The 18,927-nt window shown below is 40.7% G+C and overlaps 1 protein-coding gene and 1 long non-coding RNA gene across 2 annotated transcripts in view; both read right to left on the reverse strand.

Annotated features, from left to right (window-relative positions):
• Nucleotides 1-804: 804 nt before the first annotated feature.
• LOC122133195 lies at nt 805-3,139 on the reverse strand. The gene is made up of 3 exons (XR_006152598.1): nt 2,999-3,139; nt 1,591-1,723; nt 805-1,128 (listed from the first exon to the last, which is right to left on the reverse strand). It is a non-coding gene; the product is annotated as an uncharacterized LOC122133195 (long non-coding RNA).
• Nucleotides 3,140-4,255: 1,116 nt separating this feature from the next.
• Nucleotides 4,256-18,927, reverse strand: part of spag17 (sperm associated antigen 17) — a 41,469-nt gene continuing 26,797 nt past the window's right edge. The window contains exons 17-24 of the mRNA XM_042708939.1: nt 18,673-18,863; nt 18,253-18,311; nt 15,165-15,383; nt 11,626-11,740; nt 7,650-7,754; nt 5,846-5,926; nt 4,778-4,854; nt 4,256-4,592 (exon numbers count right to left, since the gene is read on the reverse strand). Of these exons, the coding sequence (XP_042564873.1) occupies nt 4,422-4,592; nt 4,778-4,854; nt 5,846-5,926; nt 7,650-7,754; nt 11,626-11,740; nt 15,165-15,383; nt 18,253-18,311; nt 18,673-18,863 (1,018 nt within the window). The 3' untranslated portion in view covers nt 4,256-4,421. The remainder of the gene's footprint in view (nt 4,593-4,777; nt 4,855-5,845; nt 5,927-7,649; nt 7,755-11,625; nt 11,741-15,164; nt 15,384-18,252; nt 18,312-18,672; nt 18,864-18,927) is intronic.

An 18,927-nucleotide genomic window follows, 5' to 3' on the forward strand; every position in this document is an offset into this window, starting at 1 on the left:
ATTGTAACAACTGATGACAGTGTATACTCTTGTTAGACAAATTGCAATTGTTTTAAATGTGTTAGTCATGCTGTAATAAAGAAGTGTTTCAGTAATACTAATAAGACTATTAGCACATTCAAAAACTGGATTAATAGCTTTAGTGCATATGGGGACAGTCGTGGTTTTACTATTACTACTATAACTCAGGGTTGGGAGGGCTACTTTAAAAATGTATACCGATACAATTACTAATTACCTGCTACAAATTGTATTCAGTAACCTAATCCAAGTGTCACGATATTAAAGTCATGTAACTTGATGTGGAGTCCTTGGATAATTACAGTATTTTCGCCACGGGGAGGCATAAGTATAGGCATTTGTTCTTCCCACTTCCAGCTTTGAAGACCAAATAGTGTCGATATTTCCACACAGGGAAAGCATGTTTTGAACTCGAGGTCATCGTATGGACTTGTAGTTGTCTTCTCGTGAAGTGTTGTAAAGTGCGCATGTGGATACAATTATAATGTTCGGCTTTTAAAATCTATTTTAAATGTGTAATCCTGTTAATAATCCCAAATTTTGCTAAAAGTATCTGTAATCTAATTACGTCATTTCTTTCTGTAACTGTACCGGAATACTTTTTTTGTATTCTAATTAAATTACCGTTCCATGTATTCCGTTATTCCCCAACTACATAGTTTCAATATTTGTATGTAAGGTCATATAAAATTAAGCTTCTTCCAGATTAGCAGGTACCGTTACAGTTTTGAATTCTTGAGGAAGTTGATGAAGATGATGTACTCTATCAGCTTGACAAAACATGCTTTAGTTGTAATATCTGCTACAAATGTTCTTTTTCAAGTAAGGCTTTGGTTCAGTAAACCAATTAGTCCATTAGTCATGTACAACATTGGTTGCTTACTGTTTGGCTGAAGGGGTCGGTTGATGTGTAGGTTAGGATATGTTGAATGTCCCCTGATGTGTCTCCTGCGCTGTGGAGCTGGAGGCCAGATGGTGTCGTTGTGGTCCAGGAGCGACGCAGCTGTGCTGGACTTTGGTCATTCTTTTTCTTCAGTTCATCTACCTCACTTCCTGTGCCACTCTCAAAGGTGCACTTTCCTGATATAAGTGTATTATTTTGGGAGCCTAAAGTCAATAGGAATAATAATGCTTACACTATATTTATGAAATTTGTGCTCCAAAAATGTAAAGGTCACATTGATAGTCTGGAAACTGGCAAAAAAAACTATCTGTCCTTCACATAACCATAAACTATAAAAATGAATTTGAAAACTAAACCAAAACTAGTTGCCAGTCAAAACATATCTCAAAAAGGGAGAAATTGCTGCCCACTGTTGCTTTAAATAGTAACAGCTGTATTAGTATCCTTGCAAAGTCACCAGCTGTACTATTACCATTAGAGAGTCTATGGTCACTAAACATTTGTTAATAAATCTTTCGAATTTCCCTTTTTTATTAATCATTTTGTAATAATCAAAACAATGTTTCTGTTAACAAGACAGCGCCCAAAACAGACCTGATGAAGACGAACTGGCAAGAGATACTGACTGCTACCTGTGCTGTTTTGCTCAGCGGTGATGGCAATACCTTTTCTTTCTTTCGATTCTCTGCCATCCATGTGCTGCTCCCTCAAACACCCATTCTCTCTAGTGAATGGGTCTTGAGCTGAATGCAGAATGTGTTCTCCACAGTTGCTTACAGTGCCATCTGCAAAAAGGATCTGCCAACAAACCACACTAAATGTTGCTCTAGTATAAATGGGTTCTACAAAAGCACTAATGATCAAATGATCACATTTAGACATGTAAAATGGTTTGTTTTGTCTATTATGTAATAAAGGTATTAATACACAATCCGTCTGACACCTTGAATCAGTCAGTCATTACCTTGCAATAGTATTTGTTAAGCAAGTTCATTTGTATAGCCTATAGTCAGCTATTAAATATATAAGCTTACCTATATTAATTATGCTTCATACTATAAGACGGAATTGACACTAGATTATGCCCTTTTTTTACTTATTATTCACACAGCAATAACTATTAATATGAAATCTACTTTACAGTACACTATACATACATAAATAATAAGGTCTAATTTAACAATGTCCAAACACACTAGAGATGACTAGAGATGCAAAGTGTGATTGTGCAGAAGTACAGTAGTAGAAGACTGCTAACGTTGAGTCCGGGAGTTATCCTACAGTTAACTTACTCTGTTGTGTTGTGCTGTGACTGAAGTTGGCTGACAACCATGTGAGCTTCACTAGTTAACAGTTAGCTGAATAGACCTGTTCCTGGTGCCTAGGTTCACAGCTGTTTGAGCTATATTTGACCGGTTACATGCCAACACAGTGTGTGAGTATGTGTGAGTAAGTGAGTTTGTTTACCTGGCTCGACCCATCTCTGGTTCACAGCTGTTTGAGCTACATTTGAGCGGTTACGTGACAACACAGTGTGTGAGTATGTGTGAGTAAGTGAGTTTGTTTACCTGGCTCGACCCATCTCTGGTTCACAGCTGTTTGAGCTACATTTGAGCGGTTACGTGACCACACAGTGTGTGAGTATGTGTGAGTAAGTGAGTTTGTTTACCTGGCTCGACCCATCTCTGGTTCACAGCTGTTTGAGCTACATTTGAGCGGTTACGTGACCACACAGTGTGTGAGTATGTGTGAGTAAGTGAGTTTGTTTACCTGGCTCGACCCATCTCTGGTTCACAGCTGTTTGAGCTACATTTGAGCGGTCACGTGACCACACAGTGTGTGAGTATGTGTGAGTAAGTGAGTTTGTTTACCTGGCTCGACCCATCTCTGGTTCACAGCTGTTTGAGCTACATTTGAGCGGTCACGTGACCACACAGTGTGTGAGTATGTGTGAGTAAGTGAGTTTGTTTACCTGGCTCGACCCATCTCTGGTTCACAGCTGTTTGAGCTACATTTGAGCGGTTACGTGCCAACACAGTGTGTGAGTGTGTGTGAGTAAGTGAGTTTGTTTACCTGGCTCGACCCATCTCTGAAGTATCTGATCACAGTTCCTTCAGGGCTGATCACCCTGGAGAGTTCAGTATTGGTGCAATCATTGCTGTCATGAGATGGGTGGAGCTGGGTGGAGTTCTGACGCACCAGAACGTTCTTAGTCCCTCCATCTATTAAAGACAAAAAGTGAGAATAAAGTGAGAAATTTGACCATTTAATTCTCTTGGAGCATTTTTCCAAAGTGGGCTTACTCCAAAAATCACCATGATGGGGTGTGTTTTTTTGGGCTTATTTTCATGTACGACGCAGCACTCAGTTTTATAGACAGCTGCTGCTCTATTCCAATGCGTCTCGGTAAAACTGCATTGGCGTTAAATCTGAGCACTGTGGAGAATTTCCCACACAGATCTAACAAGCAGGAAAATGACTACTACCATGGCCCTTATCCTGACAAACATTACTATGGTTATGAGACCATGTCAGACAAGGACAAGGACAAGTTTGATGAGTGGTGCAACAGAGTCGCTGACAGTGTTTCTGACTGCACACTTATGGTAGAACTGACATTGTCCTGCTAAGTGAGGCGTGCCTAAAATACCAAGAAGAGTTTATCGAATGTGCACTACACGCTGACCCACAGTCAGATTATGGCTGCTAAATACTATGCTGATGGCTATTATGAAAAAGATGGCTACAGAAAAGCTCTTGAAAACAATTGCCGTTGATTAATTGATGGCCACAATTGCCATTATAACCAAAACCACAGCATTCCATATGATGTTTTACAGTAGGTCTTTTGATGACAGTGGAAGTGGAAACTCTTCCAAAGGCATATGGGTTGAGGGTTGAGGTTATATGGGACTGTGAGTGGAAGCGGGCTAAACAAAACAATCCAGCTTTTGTCGAATGTCTGCATACATACCCCCGGCGGGACTGAAGCCTAGAGCCAGTCTTTCTTGGCTGTAGGACAAATGCTTACACGCTGTACTACAAGGCTAAGGAGGGAGGTATAAGGCTGTCACTCATACCTGTATTGTCAGGCTAGAAAAAGTCACCCCAACGGTCACCCTCATATCATTTTCAAGGACTTTGAACCTCTGGGAAATGAACATGGCCTAGTCAAAGCTACAGTGACTTCCCCACGAGGGATGCTTCACCCCATTCTAACCTATAGCTGGAATGGGAATGTTGCATCTCTGCCCAACATGGGCTGTACAGGACAATCAGCCTACACCCTGTTACCACAATGATGAAGAAAGGGCCATTTCAGGATGCTGGATTAGTATCAGACTTATGGGAGCTATTGAAAAGGGTTACATGCCAGCCAGAGGTCCCACACACTGTTCTCTCTGTGTGAAAATGTTGCTAGGATGTTGCTGAGGTGTTTGAGGTGGTTGCTAGTGTGTTGCTAGGGTAGTCATGGTGGTTGCTAGGGTGCTGAGTGTCAGAAAGGAGAGAAAGGGGCATAGATAGAAAGAGAAGTTAAATTAGAAATGATCTTACCACCTGTGTCCTGATACATGAATTGGACAGTGGCACCGTCAGGGGTGCTGACATGTAATCCCTGGACGAGGTTAGAGTCCAGGGGCACAGCTGTATCCTCTGCCCTCAGAGACTTGGGAGAGAAAAGTACAAACATATAAAGTAATGAAAATTGCTTGCGTGTGTGTGTGTGTGTGTGTGTGTGTGTGTGTGTGTGAGTGTCTGTGTGTGTGTGTGTGTGTGTGTGTCTGTGTGTGTGTGTGTGTGTGTGTGTGTGTGTGTGTGTGTGTGTGTGTGTGTGTGTGTGTGAGTGTGTACCTGAGTTTGAGAACAATGATTTGAGGGAGCATCAGATGGTATCTCTGTTGGGAGAGTTCTCTCTTGCTCTTGTTTACCTGAAGTATAAATATAGAAAAATCACCTACTTAATTACAAAGACAATATAAATGCCATCACAGATTCAACCATACACGTAACAATCATCAGTTTCCAAGCTAAATTGTGCAATGTCCTCAACATTATGCCTCACAAAATAGATAACAGAAAATATGCTCAGCCCAAGAAGCATGAAAATGAGCACCAACATCTTCAGGCATTTAGCTTCACTTCTCACAGCCAATTGCTTAAGTGGCAAATGCCACAAGACATACAGTCTTTATTCTGCACTGGATGTTTCGCTGACACTGCAGGACTTCTTCTCTAAACCAGCAGAGCGCAGGGAGTACACATTCCTTTCCTACTTTTATGAGCCCAATATGAAGCACTAAACAGAGCGAGAGACCATTAGAAGATGAAATGTGTTTTGATATCACATTTTGTCAGAATCCTTTTCAAATGGAGAAAGTCTATGGAGAAACAGCTTAAAACTAAAAGAATCCAGTGTTAGGGTTTCGTAGAAAAAGACCCAAGTTCAGATCAGGTGATAGCAAGAACTTAGTATTTATTTTTTGCAAAAGGTAAAACTTAAAAGGTCCAAAAATCCAACACACAAAAGATCCAGGTAACAAAGGATTCCAAAAGGGCAAAACACAAAAGATCCAAAAATCCAACAAAGGCAGAGTAAAGGGAAATAACACAAAAATCCAAAACGTATTCCACACGGGCAGAGTATCCACGGAAGTGAAGCAGAGAAACGATACTGGCACTCACTCACTTATATAAAAAAAACATTGCATTTGATCGAGGTGAAGCAAAGATATAAGGCCCAGGTTTTTTGGTGACATAAATTCAAGATTGAATCAGTGCTTTAGCTGTTGGTGCAGTCTGACATCACCCAAGTCAGCTGGCTAGTTTTAGACATGGTTATTAAGGTGAATAAGGTATGAAGGACATGTGTTGCTCGTTAAAGTATCTGTTGTTTGCCATCGTGAAGCTGTCACGGCTCACCTGCGCTGGGACGACTGAAAGAGAGTTTCATTCCAGTGGAGAGCGTAGCGAAAAAGGAGCCATGAGGATCGGTGAGTCTCCCTACCACAAAAGGATTAAGATTAAGATTAGTTATATCAGTGGATATGTGGTTTTCATTTAGATTGTATGGTCTTGTGAAATGGCTTGAAATAACTCTGTGGATAACAAGAAAAAAAAAATCTGCTCAACATGACAGATAAACTTCTAAGAGGAAAACAGACTGCTTGTTTAAATACAACATTTCAGACGTACGTACACAGGCTGCCACAGGCAAAAATTTAATATGCAATTCTGCAATTCATTGTTATCTAGAGTCCCACTTCCACTGCACAAGAACGCAAGCCCAGGAACTGTGCCCTGGGCTACAAGCACCTGTTCCTGATTTGTTTGCATAAATGATGAATAAATTATAACTATCTGTACAGTACTTACAGTGTACACTAGAAGAAGTGAAGATGAGGTACTGAATATATCTGAAAATATATCAACATCAAGAGTGACAATGACAGTAGATGACACCGGTCATCTGTTGATAGCATGAGGAATGAAACTGCTCTCGCGCCAACCCAACGTGTGGACTTGTTTACCATCATGTGGACTTGTTTACCAACATGTGGACTTGTTTACTGGTGAAATGGGGTGTTTTGTGCCAACCCAACGTGTGGACTTGTTTACTGGTGAAATGGGGTGTTTTGTCAGGCGTTCTTGCTACGTCATGCATTTATCATATGAATAGACTTCATTTGACCCAATAGCGATCGCTGATTTACCATGCATTTATCATATGAATAGACTTCATTTGACCCAATAGCGATCGCTGATTTACCATGCATTTATCATATGAATAGACTTCATTTGACCCAATAGCGATCGCTGATTTACCATGCATTTATCATATGAATAGACTTCATTTGCTAATGGGTGGGTTACCGTTAGCGGCTGCTTCCACATTCAGAGACTGAAATGTGCAACAGTTTAGTTCTATTCTCCTTACAATGTGCACAGTTTTTTTGTTGTTGGTTTCGAACTGTATATATTTGAAAAGTACAAGATTCAAGGTTTCTGGGGGTGTTAAACTCGCGGAGCTTTTAAATGCAATTCCCCACAACACCACACTCTGCCCCACGAGGCAGCTTCAGGTCCGAAGGGTTAAGGGTTATCTGTTTGTGTATTGTTGTAGATTTTTTTTAAACACAAATTATCTGTGTGCATGTGTGTATTCTATAGCTTAATGAAAATGGCAGCAATATTATTACAGGGAAACAGTATGCCACTTGAATAGAGTTGACATGTGAGTGGACTAACATTACTTTAATGAACAACATAGCAAATTCAAAACTGATTTGGGCTTAAAACTATCTCCGTTTGCTGTCACTACATTTCTACTGTGTTCCAGTATGGTTGTTGTTGCTGAGGATGGTGGGTAGTGTAGTCCAGAAGTTTAATAAATGAGAGATAGAACGCTTAATCATCTCCAACAATTTCTCAGTGAACCCCTTTCTATTCAACCTATTTAAAACATTTCTCCGCCTTAGTTCTTTGCCGAGAGACTAAATTGTTGACAAAGCAATATCAGTAAGCCATATTATGTTCTGGACAACACTGTGGGTGCCCAGGCCCCCACAATTGTTTCATTTATTTTGTTAATATTTACATTCTGGGTGAACATGGCTACTATAGCTTTTATAATACTGCTTTTCATCCATATCGAGCTTAGTGGCAGTTATATCTTCTGTCAAATTTGTGGACCCTTGTTAAGTTCCAAATCAACTATTTTTTTCACCTTTCATTGGCAGTGATCCATTCTGTGTCCCTCTATTGATTCCAGCATAATACATGAAGAAGTGATGCTTGTCCTTCATCATGCAGATTTTCATTCGAGTCAAACCTAAAAAAACAGAAGTAGGTTAATAACTATTAAGGTAAAACATATAATCAATGTCCACAGTAGTAAAGTAGAAGTAGTAGAATAGAAAAGAGTAGAATAGAATAGCAGAAGAATGACATTTGATGATACAATGCTGATAACAGTGATTACTTGGACAATAACATGGTACATTGTGCAAGAGGTAGCTTGGTTAAACTTTACACTTGCCTTCAGTAATCTGAAGACAACTAACTACAACTATTTAATATAACCATTTACGACATTAACTTTCACTCTTAACTCTCTAACTGCCACAGAATTCTGGAATACTTAAGAAAATCTGGTATAAATAGATCAGGCTTAGTATTATTATAGCTTGTATGAATTGTAAAGCTTGTAGCTGGAATAGATTTGTCTTGAGTAAGTAAGTATTAGTAAGTATGCTAGATTAATTGCCTTGTATGCCACTAGCAATGGTCAATGTTATAAAAAAGATACACAAAACAGTACAATTTATTTTCTTATCAAGGTTTGTGTTGCTTTTTAAGACTTTCACACACTTTCAAGGTACCTTAAACAAAAAACAAAAAAATTACAGGACTTCTCTAGCTATTAAGATGAGTGTAAGAAATTACAAAATATCCTGTGTAAGGACATGACCGTGTCAAAGAACAGACAGCCTTTAAATTGTTTAAAAACAGTTTACATGTTTGCATATAACAATAGGCCATCTGTATCTGTTCAGAAATGACTTTAAAATGGCTGACAAGCACTCACACCCCTGGACCACTGTTCCCCCAGCCTGGCTGCTTTCCTCAGGCATGGGACATTGCTCAAGGCCCCAGTTTGGGCACATTCAAAGTGTGTGTCAGTTGTTGCAAACAGTATAAATACCTCAAATAAAATACATGCTTTTTTGAGCCTACTGCATGTATTTAGATGAGCCTAAATACATGCAGTGTTCAGCCCCTTCTCTCTCCACCAGAGGGTGCCAACGCTCTGTGGAGCTTGCCACCAATAGGTCACCATGCTTCACAAATCCTGCTCTGGTGCACACTGAATAAAAATCCCTCTATTTGAACGTGAGAGATACAGCTTCTAGAGAGTTGATCGCCTTGGAAAGAACTAATGCTTGAACTGGGTCTCAAACCCTAAGCTGAGAACAGTACATGACCCACAAGTCTTGTGAATTTCTTCCAGTATGACAGATTTTGAAGAGGCATGATTCTCTTCGCGGGCCAATGACCTTCTCCCCCTAATGTGGAAATGAGAATGTTGTGCATGGTTCTGTGCAGGATGTTGTCAGTGAGCCCGAGCAGGGGCTAGGGTCTGGCTTCCCTTAAGTTATCTTGCCATAGTGATTCAGACAGAACTAAAGGGCCTTTGTGTGTTCTCTTCAATTCCATTTATTGATTTATTTGATTTATTCTCTTGCCATAGTGATTCAGACAGAGCGGCCCGGCGGTCCAGTGTGTCCTTCACAGCAGGTCCAAAGACATGGCCAGGAACTAGTGGAAGGGCTTGTATTGTAGCCATATACGCTTCCAACAGGGGTGTGTGTAGACCTTGACCAGACCTGGCGGCAGGCAAGTACCAGATCCTGAGCATTGTGACCCATCATATGAAGCTGGTCGGGGGTGGCATTAGAGCTAACACCTGGCAGTGAGGCCAGCAAGGTGAGCAGCAGGTGTGCTAAATCTGTTGCTAATAACTACTGTCAGAACCAAACATGGTGAAGCAACTTTTAACTGCTACGCCGCCCAGCTCTGGAACCAACTTCAACTGTAGTCAAATCTAAACTTAAGATCCAACTGTTCTTTGCTGCTTTTTGTTAAGTGATCAAATACACTTTACCTTTTATTTGTATAGTTTACTTACTTTTTTAATCTCTTACTTTTCTAATACGCAGTTCCTTCACCAGCACTGATATGAAATGCTCCACTGCAGGCATGTTGGGCAGATTATTAGTCTGTCCTCATCCACTGTGGGTGACAGGGTGCCCATCACTACACTCATACGGGTTCTTTGTGCATCAGCCCCAAACAGTGCTGAGAGTTCTGCCACAAAGTCTTTACACGGGGACAACGGACACAGTTAAGTTGTCATTAGTAGCCAATCTCTTGAAAAAAACGCACTACTATTTTTTTGGGTGAGATGTGCAGAGCCAGTCTGGCTAAGACCAGCATCACAGTGCTGCAGTGCTGTCAGATGTCAGGGAGTTGTCACTCAGGTCCTGGGACGATGTGATGGATTGGGGTGCAATCAGCTCAATGGGTACTGAGTCCCCCATTCCCACAGGTCTGGCAGTAGAGAGCACAGGTTCGTTATCACATGTAGCCTCTGATGGTTCATGATCAGGCTGATTAGGTGAAGCGCTGAGACAGGCTGCTGTGCTAAGCTAAGTGGACTTTTTCTTTGTATGGGGAACTGCAGGGTTGTCCACAGTGTGGCGCTTCAAGACATCTCCTGGGGCGGAGGTAGAGGGAGAGTTTCCTAACACCCAGAACCAAAGGTAGCTGACTTGTAGGCATTCAATCTACTTGGATGTAGGCTATTGCATCATTTTTTCAAATAAAATGTACTGAACCATTGTAGTTGACCATTTTCTTTATTGAGTGTTCCATAGTTTACCATAGCTTCAGGCTACTGTATGATTTCCTGTAATGGTTACTTAGTACCCAATTATATAGTTTATTACAGCACAACAGTCAAACACAGTCAAAATACATGAAACTGTATATTGAGTACACAGTACACATGAAGTGTGAATTGACTGCCGAATTATAGTGTTTGAACGTGACAATGAAAGTGAATGAGTTACAATTTAAGACACGTTGTTTAATCCGAATGTTTATGCCACAGTTCGTCTTGCACTGAGGTGGTGTTTCAAAATGAAAAATAAATACATTTTAAAAAGTCCCTCAAAAGTTCATGTATACTGAAGGGGAATTTGTGAGCTGCAAATAGAATATTGGTGAAGTATAAAGGCAGGTATGGTCAACAAATTATGTATTATGTATTTATAGTTTATCTTTTGTTTTCATTAAAAAGTAATGTAGTAGTTTTTTTGGCACAAATGGGTTACTTAGCCATTGCTGGCTAACAAGAAAAGCTAACTTGCTATCTAAATCTGCTGGCTTGTAACCTTGCTTGTCATAAGTTACTTGTAAGTTACAAGTAATAAGTAACTGCACACTGTTTGGACCTCGACCAGCGTTATGCTTGAACTGTGTATGATGAGCTGGTGTACACCTTTCTTTCTGACAAACAAAAGAAGACAACATTTGTTTTGCCTCTGGTTAATATTTTTTGACTCTGTGAAGACGACCATAGACCCTCAACCCAATTACCACCCTGAAATGAAACGAAGGCCTCCACACACAGGGCTGGGTTCACTCATTAAACCCTACCACAATTTTATAAATGTACCACTTAAAGCCAACGTCCAGCTGTGGCATGTGACATGTCAAAATACAGTTTTAGATCTTTTCATCAAACCATATTCCAACTGATTCCAATATGGTATCAAATATATGATCTGTCAAAATAATAACTAGAAGAAGAGGAAGAAATGGAGCTGCGTTCAGTTCTCCTAGTAGTTCAAGTCAACTTAAGAGTCATGTTACCAAAGTGTCATGTTACCAGAACTGGTCACGGTCATGGCCACTCTCAAAATGGATGATGCTACAATATGCTTGAAGCATGTGATATGAGCAGTTATGACATCTACCGTTCTGAAAGCTGTCATGACAATGACATGATTATGGTAACGTGACACAGAAAATGGTTGGGATACCAAATATGACAGCCATCATTAGAGGATGTCTTGAAGCAGCAACATGTATCATATACTTGTTTATGGGGAACAAATATAAGCCCAACTTGGCCTTACCATGGTTTAGATTATATGTCTCCACTTGAATAACTCCTCCATCTGATGGGTAGAGAGAACGCACCTCACTAGTAAGATGGATCAGGCAACCATTCATACTGTAGCCAGTAAATGCCTGCAAAGAAAAAGAGAAAAGTTACAAAAGACAACAGTCTGTATGTATTCCAGCTGATCCCAATATGGTACTGGACAAAGCTGTCATAAAAACCAGAAGGAGGGGAGGAAATATAGCCACAAACAGCAATCACTGTAGTTCAAGCAAAACTGCTGAAGTCGCATCAGACAGCAAAATTCTGAATTGTATTAACAGGTGAAGTGAAACCATTGTAATTTTATTTTCAACCTGACATCTTGTGATTTGTTTCTACAGTAATTTTCTACAGAAATCGTTTTCTACAGTTTCTTTACAATTATTGAGGTAAACAAAACAGACACAGGTCTATCTCTGGAGGGATCCTTTCCATGTTGTCAGACACGTTTAGTAACATTATGAGCCTGTCAGTGGCCAAAACAAGCAGTTTACTATGAAACAGATGCTTGCCTCATGGGATTACATTGTGTCTGTCCGACATGGAATGCAGCTGTCCTTCAGCCGTCCAAATGTCGTTCTATGCAAATTAGGGCTGTCAATAGATTAAAAAAAATTAACTAATTAATCGCACATTTTGAAATTAATTAATCGCGATTAATCGCGATTAAAAGTTTTTTTTTTTTCTTAAGACTAAATCTTATAAATAAACAAGTAATCACTTCAGACAGCGTGTATTTTAGACACTGTTGTTTAATTGTATTTTTTTTAACACAATGGTGCCCCTCAACGGTAAACCGTAAGAATTTCCCCTGAAGCAATTCGAATCACCTCAATCAGCCCACTGTCCTCAACTATGTTGATGGGCCGACAGTCACTGGCATCCCAAATGGTAACCTTTTCACGGACTGGTCTAGTTATTTTCCTAGAGAAGTCGTGGAGTATGGGTTGGCGATCATCTAACCTGGGACTGCTTTCTGTCGGGTGCTTTGCATTAAGGTGATAGCTAAATTCAGCTCGACAAATGCTACATACAACTTTAGTTTTGTCGATTGTTCCCTCATTTTGGCTCTTAAACAGAGACTTTCCGCCCAACAATCCCTCCGCTCTCTCCATCTTCAACTACCGCAGTGGTTCTCAAACTTTTTCTGTCATTCCCCGCTTTGAACAAGGGGGGCTATTCAAGCCCCACCTGTCCCTCATTGCTCCCATAAAATGGTAGGTCAAGCCCCCTACTTACGGGCTACATTGCCCGAGGGGACACAGGTTCAAGTCTGGTCTGATGTAATTTCCCAATGCTCTCCCCACCTCTTATCCGCCTCGCTTCCTGTCATAACTTCATGTCCTATCCAAATAAAGGCATTATTTTTTAAAGTTGCGTTAATTGCGTTAAAATATTTTATCGCGTTAATCGCGGCCGCATTAATCGCATAGATTAACGCGTTAACGCTGACAGCCCTAATGCAAATACAATGACAATAAAGGCTTTTCTATTCTATTCGTTCTATGCAAATACAATGACAATACAGGCTTTTCTATTCTATTCTATACAACAAGTCAGCTGCCGTAAGAGGGACTAAGGTAGCTACTATGAGCTTTGTTTTCGGACGGCCTACAAAGATAGCAATGCAGAACACCGTTGCCAAGATACCGACAAATAGAATTGTGGGATTTGAAGACACTGAAGGATGCATGTACACTGCCTTCAAAATTTGGCCAAACGGAGGTATCTGAGAGGGCAGAATCTTACACAAATATTTGATTTGGACATGCCTCAATGCCTCGATGCCTTCCTGCCACCAGATGCTGTCTTAGGAGGCAGAGGGAAACCATGTGCAGTGAGCGCTACTGCTGAAGGCACAATGACCACCGATCACTGTGCACTGTACACATCTGCAAAGACCATTTCCAGTCATTTCTGTGATTGCATTGCATTTTCTGTGGCATTTTACATTTTGACAGATTTGAGATTCAGCATGAGCTCTGTGCTAATTTAGCAGCTTAGTTAGCTCAAGTGTGTTAGTCTTGCTGATTTAGTCTTGCGTCCACGGAAACGCTGGAGCGGAGCGTAGCGGAGTGGTTGAACACACTGTAAAGACGTCATGGAGCATGCGCATAAAGTGACAGAAGACAGAAGTCGAGATCCAAATAGCAATTTTCCGATTGCTGAACGACTTCTCTACCACCTGAAATCACTGTTACCACAGCACTCAAACAGGACTAGTTAAAATCGCGCACTTCGCCATAACCGTTACCGTTTTGAAACCTCCGTCTATAATAAAAATGTGCTCATATAGGCTATTGCTGACACTTTTAAAAAACGGTTTTGAACAACGGTCTGATGCAACTACATCGATTTATATGGATGGATAAATAAACTTTTATTAATCCCGTTAGGAATTTTTTTAGCAGGAGAGCTGCTAAAACAGGCTGCCACTTGCTGCGCCATGGCAACCAATTCAGTTATTAAATAATGCCAGTCGTGTCCGTTGTTCTGGCTGGTCTCAAAAATTACGTCCAACTGGCTAAGTAAGATCACAAAAAATGATCCACATGTAGGTAGAGCAGCGCACTATTCCTAATACAAACAACTAATCACAGTAGAAAAATTTAAGCCACGAAAAAGTCACGAAAAGAGGGGGGAAAAGTAGAAAAACGGAGAGCTGCTAAAACAGGCTGCCACTCACGGCAGCGCACGTCATATACATTACGTTTACGTTGTTGCTGTTATGAAGTGACACAGCAGGGTTAATAAGGGTTCAGGCTGAGGTTGCAAGGCTTTCACGTGGGGCAATTACGTCAAAGTGTGCGGATCGGGCGTCCACACTAACACGGATTCACTAGCAGGTTCGAATCTACCCACTCTGGAGACCGGATTCAAAAGGTTGCGGATTCAGTCACCCAATCCGCCGGGTTCGTGTGGACGCAAGCCCGATCCGGCAACATTTCTTTCCGGATTCAGGCAATCCAGGCTCCGTGTGGATGGGCCCTAAGACAATCCCCTTTTGCCCAACTAACACTGTGATTGGCTGTCTGCAGTTTGAATACAGAGGTGTCAATGAGGCTGATTAGTATGCAGAGCAAAAGTACTGAGATTCTAGTCACAAACACAACCATGTACAGATACTTTAGATTGAAATGAAACCATGATCAGACTGCTGCCCACATCACAAGGATCAATTAAAGACCAAACATGAACATACTTGATTTAAAGATCAGTAGTCACTTGTAACAAAAGACTAAGTTTAGTATGATGAGGTTTTTAGCCTAATGGACATTATTTTGTATTATCTTACTCATGCAACCCATGTTCCTGTTCAAGTACTCTGTCCTTGTCACAGGAAGAGCAGATAGCTGAAACCATTAGCATTCAAATGGCATTTGTGAGGATTCAGGCTCTCCTGTATGGATTTGAACTCCATCCCCCCAGGGCTGTCTTCAAATATCAGCAATAGTAATATGATTGCACAAAAGATGGTTGGTTAATGGATGACACAAATATGCAACTTACTGTCTGTACTCCACTAGGGCTCTGATGTTCAGACTCTTTGCTTGGATGGGGGGCTGCAGACTGAGAGGTGTGTTGGAGCCCTTCTGGGCTCGTGTTTTTATTGTCCTTGGCAGTATCAGGCCTGCTACTTCCTCGTCCTGTTGTCTTCCCAGGTTTCTCTTTCTTTGCTGCTTTTGCCTCCTCCTCTTTCTTCAAATGCTCCTGCTCAAGCTTGAAGGCCTTGTGAAAAAGGTTACAGAGGGTAGTTTATTCTGACCTGTATGTTGGTCAACATTTGCTGTTCTAAAATTTGCTTTTTTATATAAATACACCTCTCCTTGTTTTGTCCCATCTTACAACTACAGGCTGCTGGTGATATAACTGCAACGATTGATGTTTGGCATCTTGTGTAATATGTGTAATTGTGTATTAGCACATAGGTCATAGTTCTTTCATATGACTGGAATACATATTTAAATAAGCCAGCTCTAGGTTAAAGCAACACTATGCAGTAATGTGCCACTTTGAGGTATGATTTTAAGAACAACTGCTTTTGGTATAATCTTCAAATTAATTTTCATGAAGGACAGATAAACACACGTGGAAGCTTTAGCTTAAGTTCTGCCAGGAAGACTCATTCATGCTACATAATTCAGTCATTCATTCATTCATTCATTCACTGATTCATTAATTGATTCATTCACTGATTCATGCATTGATTGATTCATTCATTCATTCATCCATTCATTCATTCACTGATTGATTGATTGATTGATTGATTCATTGATTCATTCATTCATTCATTGTTCCTGATCAATTGCCTGTCCACATCTGTCTCTATTCGTTCTCCACTTAGATAGCTGTGCTGCTGCTTTCAGGTGCTGACATTTCAGTGCTCCAACCATGTCCAATCAAAGCCTGATTTGCATTTCAGTGCTCCAACCATGTCCAATCAAAGCATTTCAGTGCTCGAACCATGTCCAATCAAAGCCTGATTTGCATTTCAGTGCTCCAACCGTCCAATCAAAGCCTGATTTGCAACTATCTTTAAAGTGACACACCTAACACGTTTTTTATTGCCTCCCGATTACGCCTCCTCAAGCCATTTGCGTTATTATAACTGATTTGTTAGTGTTACTATCCTCTCCGTGGTGGTCTGTTTTTAAATTCCATAATGTTTGTGTGCACGTCAGAGTTCATGACTGCAGACGCTCGTTTGAACTGCTGTTTGTATCAGCTGTTAATGCTAGCTTTCTGACAGCTTCACAGCTTGAATTATTCAGAAGTTTATTTCCCACGACTTCACTTTGACTCCTCGCTTCATCTTCCTTCCTTGCCAGTTTAGCTTAACTAGCATGATCATACATTTTACGGTTTGCTAGCTTCATATCATTGATTTTTTCAAGCAGGCAGTAGCCACCCTACTTGTGCCATCAAGTTCCAAGTTATACTATGCATAGGTCTAAACATTAATCTCTACATCTTGCAATAAGTAGTGATACTTACCTAAAACAAAGGTTAAAACATCTAAAAAATGTGAGTTTACGGAATTCCTCCTCAGGAGGAGTTTTCAGACAGCTTTGAAAATGGCACACAGTGTGTGAACACATGGATACCCATATCTGAGAATGCAATTATCTAAGCAACTTAAAATTACAGGAGTTATGTGAAACGGGGAAGCGATGATGATGTGAACTCCAACGCACCACTTGGACTCAGGAGTAAAGAGGAAGTATAAGCTTTTACTGACAGCGGGGTTCAGTACAAGGGTAATCCAAAATACAAGCAAACAATCCAAGGGAAGAGGCAAAAGGGTACTCCGCAGTACAGGCAGAGGGCGGCAACACAAGTAAATCAATCAACATGGAGCAATGACGCGAGGAACACAGGGAAATAGATAAAAGATAATAAAAGATAATAACAATGGACCTCATTCTCGGACGCAGTTCAGAAAAAGTTAAGAAGAAATTTCTTCTTAACTCCACTTACGAAGTTCCTGGGACAATTCTGGCATTCGTGAAAGTTTTCTAATCTGGGATTGGTTCTTAAAATGGTTTTGTTTCCCCCCTGCCTTCTAAGTCTTTCTGGCAGAACTGTGATTCCCACTACCCGTCCAGGCTAGCAATGCGTAGTTTTGTTGTCCCCTTCATTAAGTGTAGTGATCTTATTTGTTTTTAGGAGTAGGGACAATTTTGCACAGTTGTAAGGTGTAAAACAAATCCTTATGAATACAGGATCTTGCTGATCTGCACAGACTAGGGTTCAGGAAATCTGCTCAGCGTGTTCTAGAAGCTCCTTGAGCACTTCTGTTCAATCGTATGCGGTGGATTCCACTAATCTGCTCAGCGTGTTCTAGAAGCTCCTTGAGCACTTCTGTTCAATCGTATGCGGTGGATTCCACTAATCTGCTCAGCGTGTTCTAGAAGCTCCTTGAGCACTTCTGTTCAATCGTATGCGGTGGATTCCACTAATCTGCTCAGCGTGTTCTAGAAGCTCCTTGAGCACTTCTGTTCAATCGTATGCTGTGGATTCCACTACAGCCTCTCTGACACACAGCTGCATGAGGCCCTCTCATAGAATCTCACAAATGATCCCTGCCCTCTTTTTGTCTCTTTCTTCATTCGTCTTCGTTATGTTGTTAGTAGCCAACTGCTAGTCATAGATTACCTCACCTGCCTCACCTATTTACTGCTTATAACAGTGTCCCTCAGCCTGTCTGGCTTCAGTAATAGGGAGGTCCAGAGGACCTACGCATGGGGTGTGGGGGCAATAAGCATTCCCACAGAGCCAGTTTGAGTATCATGAAATGAAATGCTTGGATACACAGACATGCATAAAGACAGGGGGCATACACTTCTGTGAATGATGAGCGAATGAGAATGAGACTCACACTCACAGGTGGGGGCTGGGAGAAGTGGCTACCCATTTCATGACATCCCAAATGGACGACTCTACATCACATTTTAAAGAGTAAATGGCGTAAAATGGTAATTTTGTAAAAAATGAACACCATTGATGTGTTTCATCACAGTACAGCCATATAATTGAGTTTACAGCTCAAAAACCCATTTGAGTGTGTGTGCAGTACCTCTTTAATTAAGTGACTGACCTTTAATGATTCCTTCTGTACGTATGCCACTGGTCTTTCCTCTGTTGGGGCTTGGGAAGCTTCATCAGTAGGGCATAAAATGAGATGGAAAAACAAGAATAATAATAATAACAGTAACATTTGTATTTCTACTTTTAATAATCACAGATGTTTTTTGCCATTCAATCATCTACCAGTTTGATAATTGCCATTCAAATGATGTTCTATGGGTTATATAACTTGATTAATACATTGTTTTTTTTTATTTTATTTTTTATTGGGATTTTCAAAGAATTATACAGCACAATATACATTGTTGCATAATTGGTGTAGTCAAGATCAACATAACATAGACATAACATATAATAACATACACAATAAAGGCGAGGTCGTCCACCTTGATTAACACATTGTTGAGAGTAAAGTGAGTTATACTACACTATAAACCTGCCCCAAGTATTCTCCATGTAGTGGACTGACTTGGCTGTAACAGTGTTAGTACAAAGGTTCTGTGGCCTCCTGTATTACCTGCACCAGACTGAGGGGACTGAGGGGACAGACTGGCCTCTGGGCTTCTCCCTTGCTGCATGTTCCATCCACTCAAACTGCTAGCAACATGCTCCAAGTAATTCCTATGATAGTTATAGTAGATCTGTTCAGTGGATTTCCAAAGAAGCCATCATTAAGGTTCCATTC

This window comes from Clupea harengus, chromosome 10 (genome assembly GCF_900700415.2).
Source record: "Clupea harengus chromosome 10, Ch_v2.0.2, whole genome shotgun sequence".
Lineage (NCBI taxonomy): Eukaryota > Metazoa > Chordata > Actinopteri > Clupeiformes > Clupeidae > Clupea > Clupea harengus.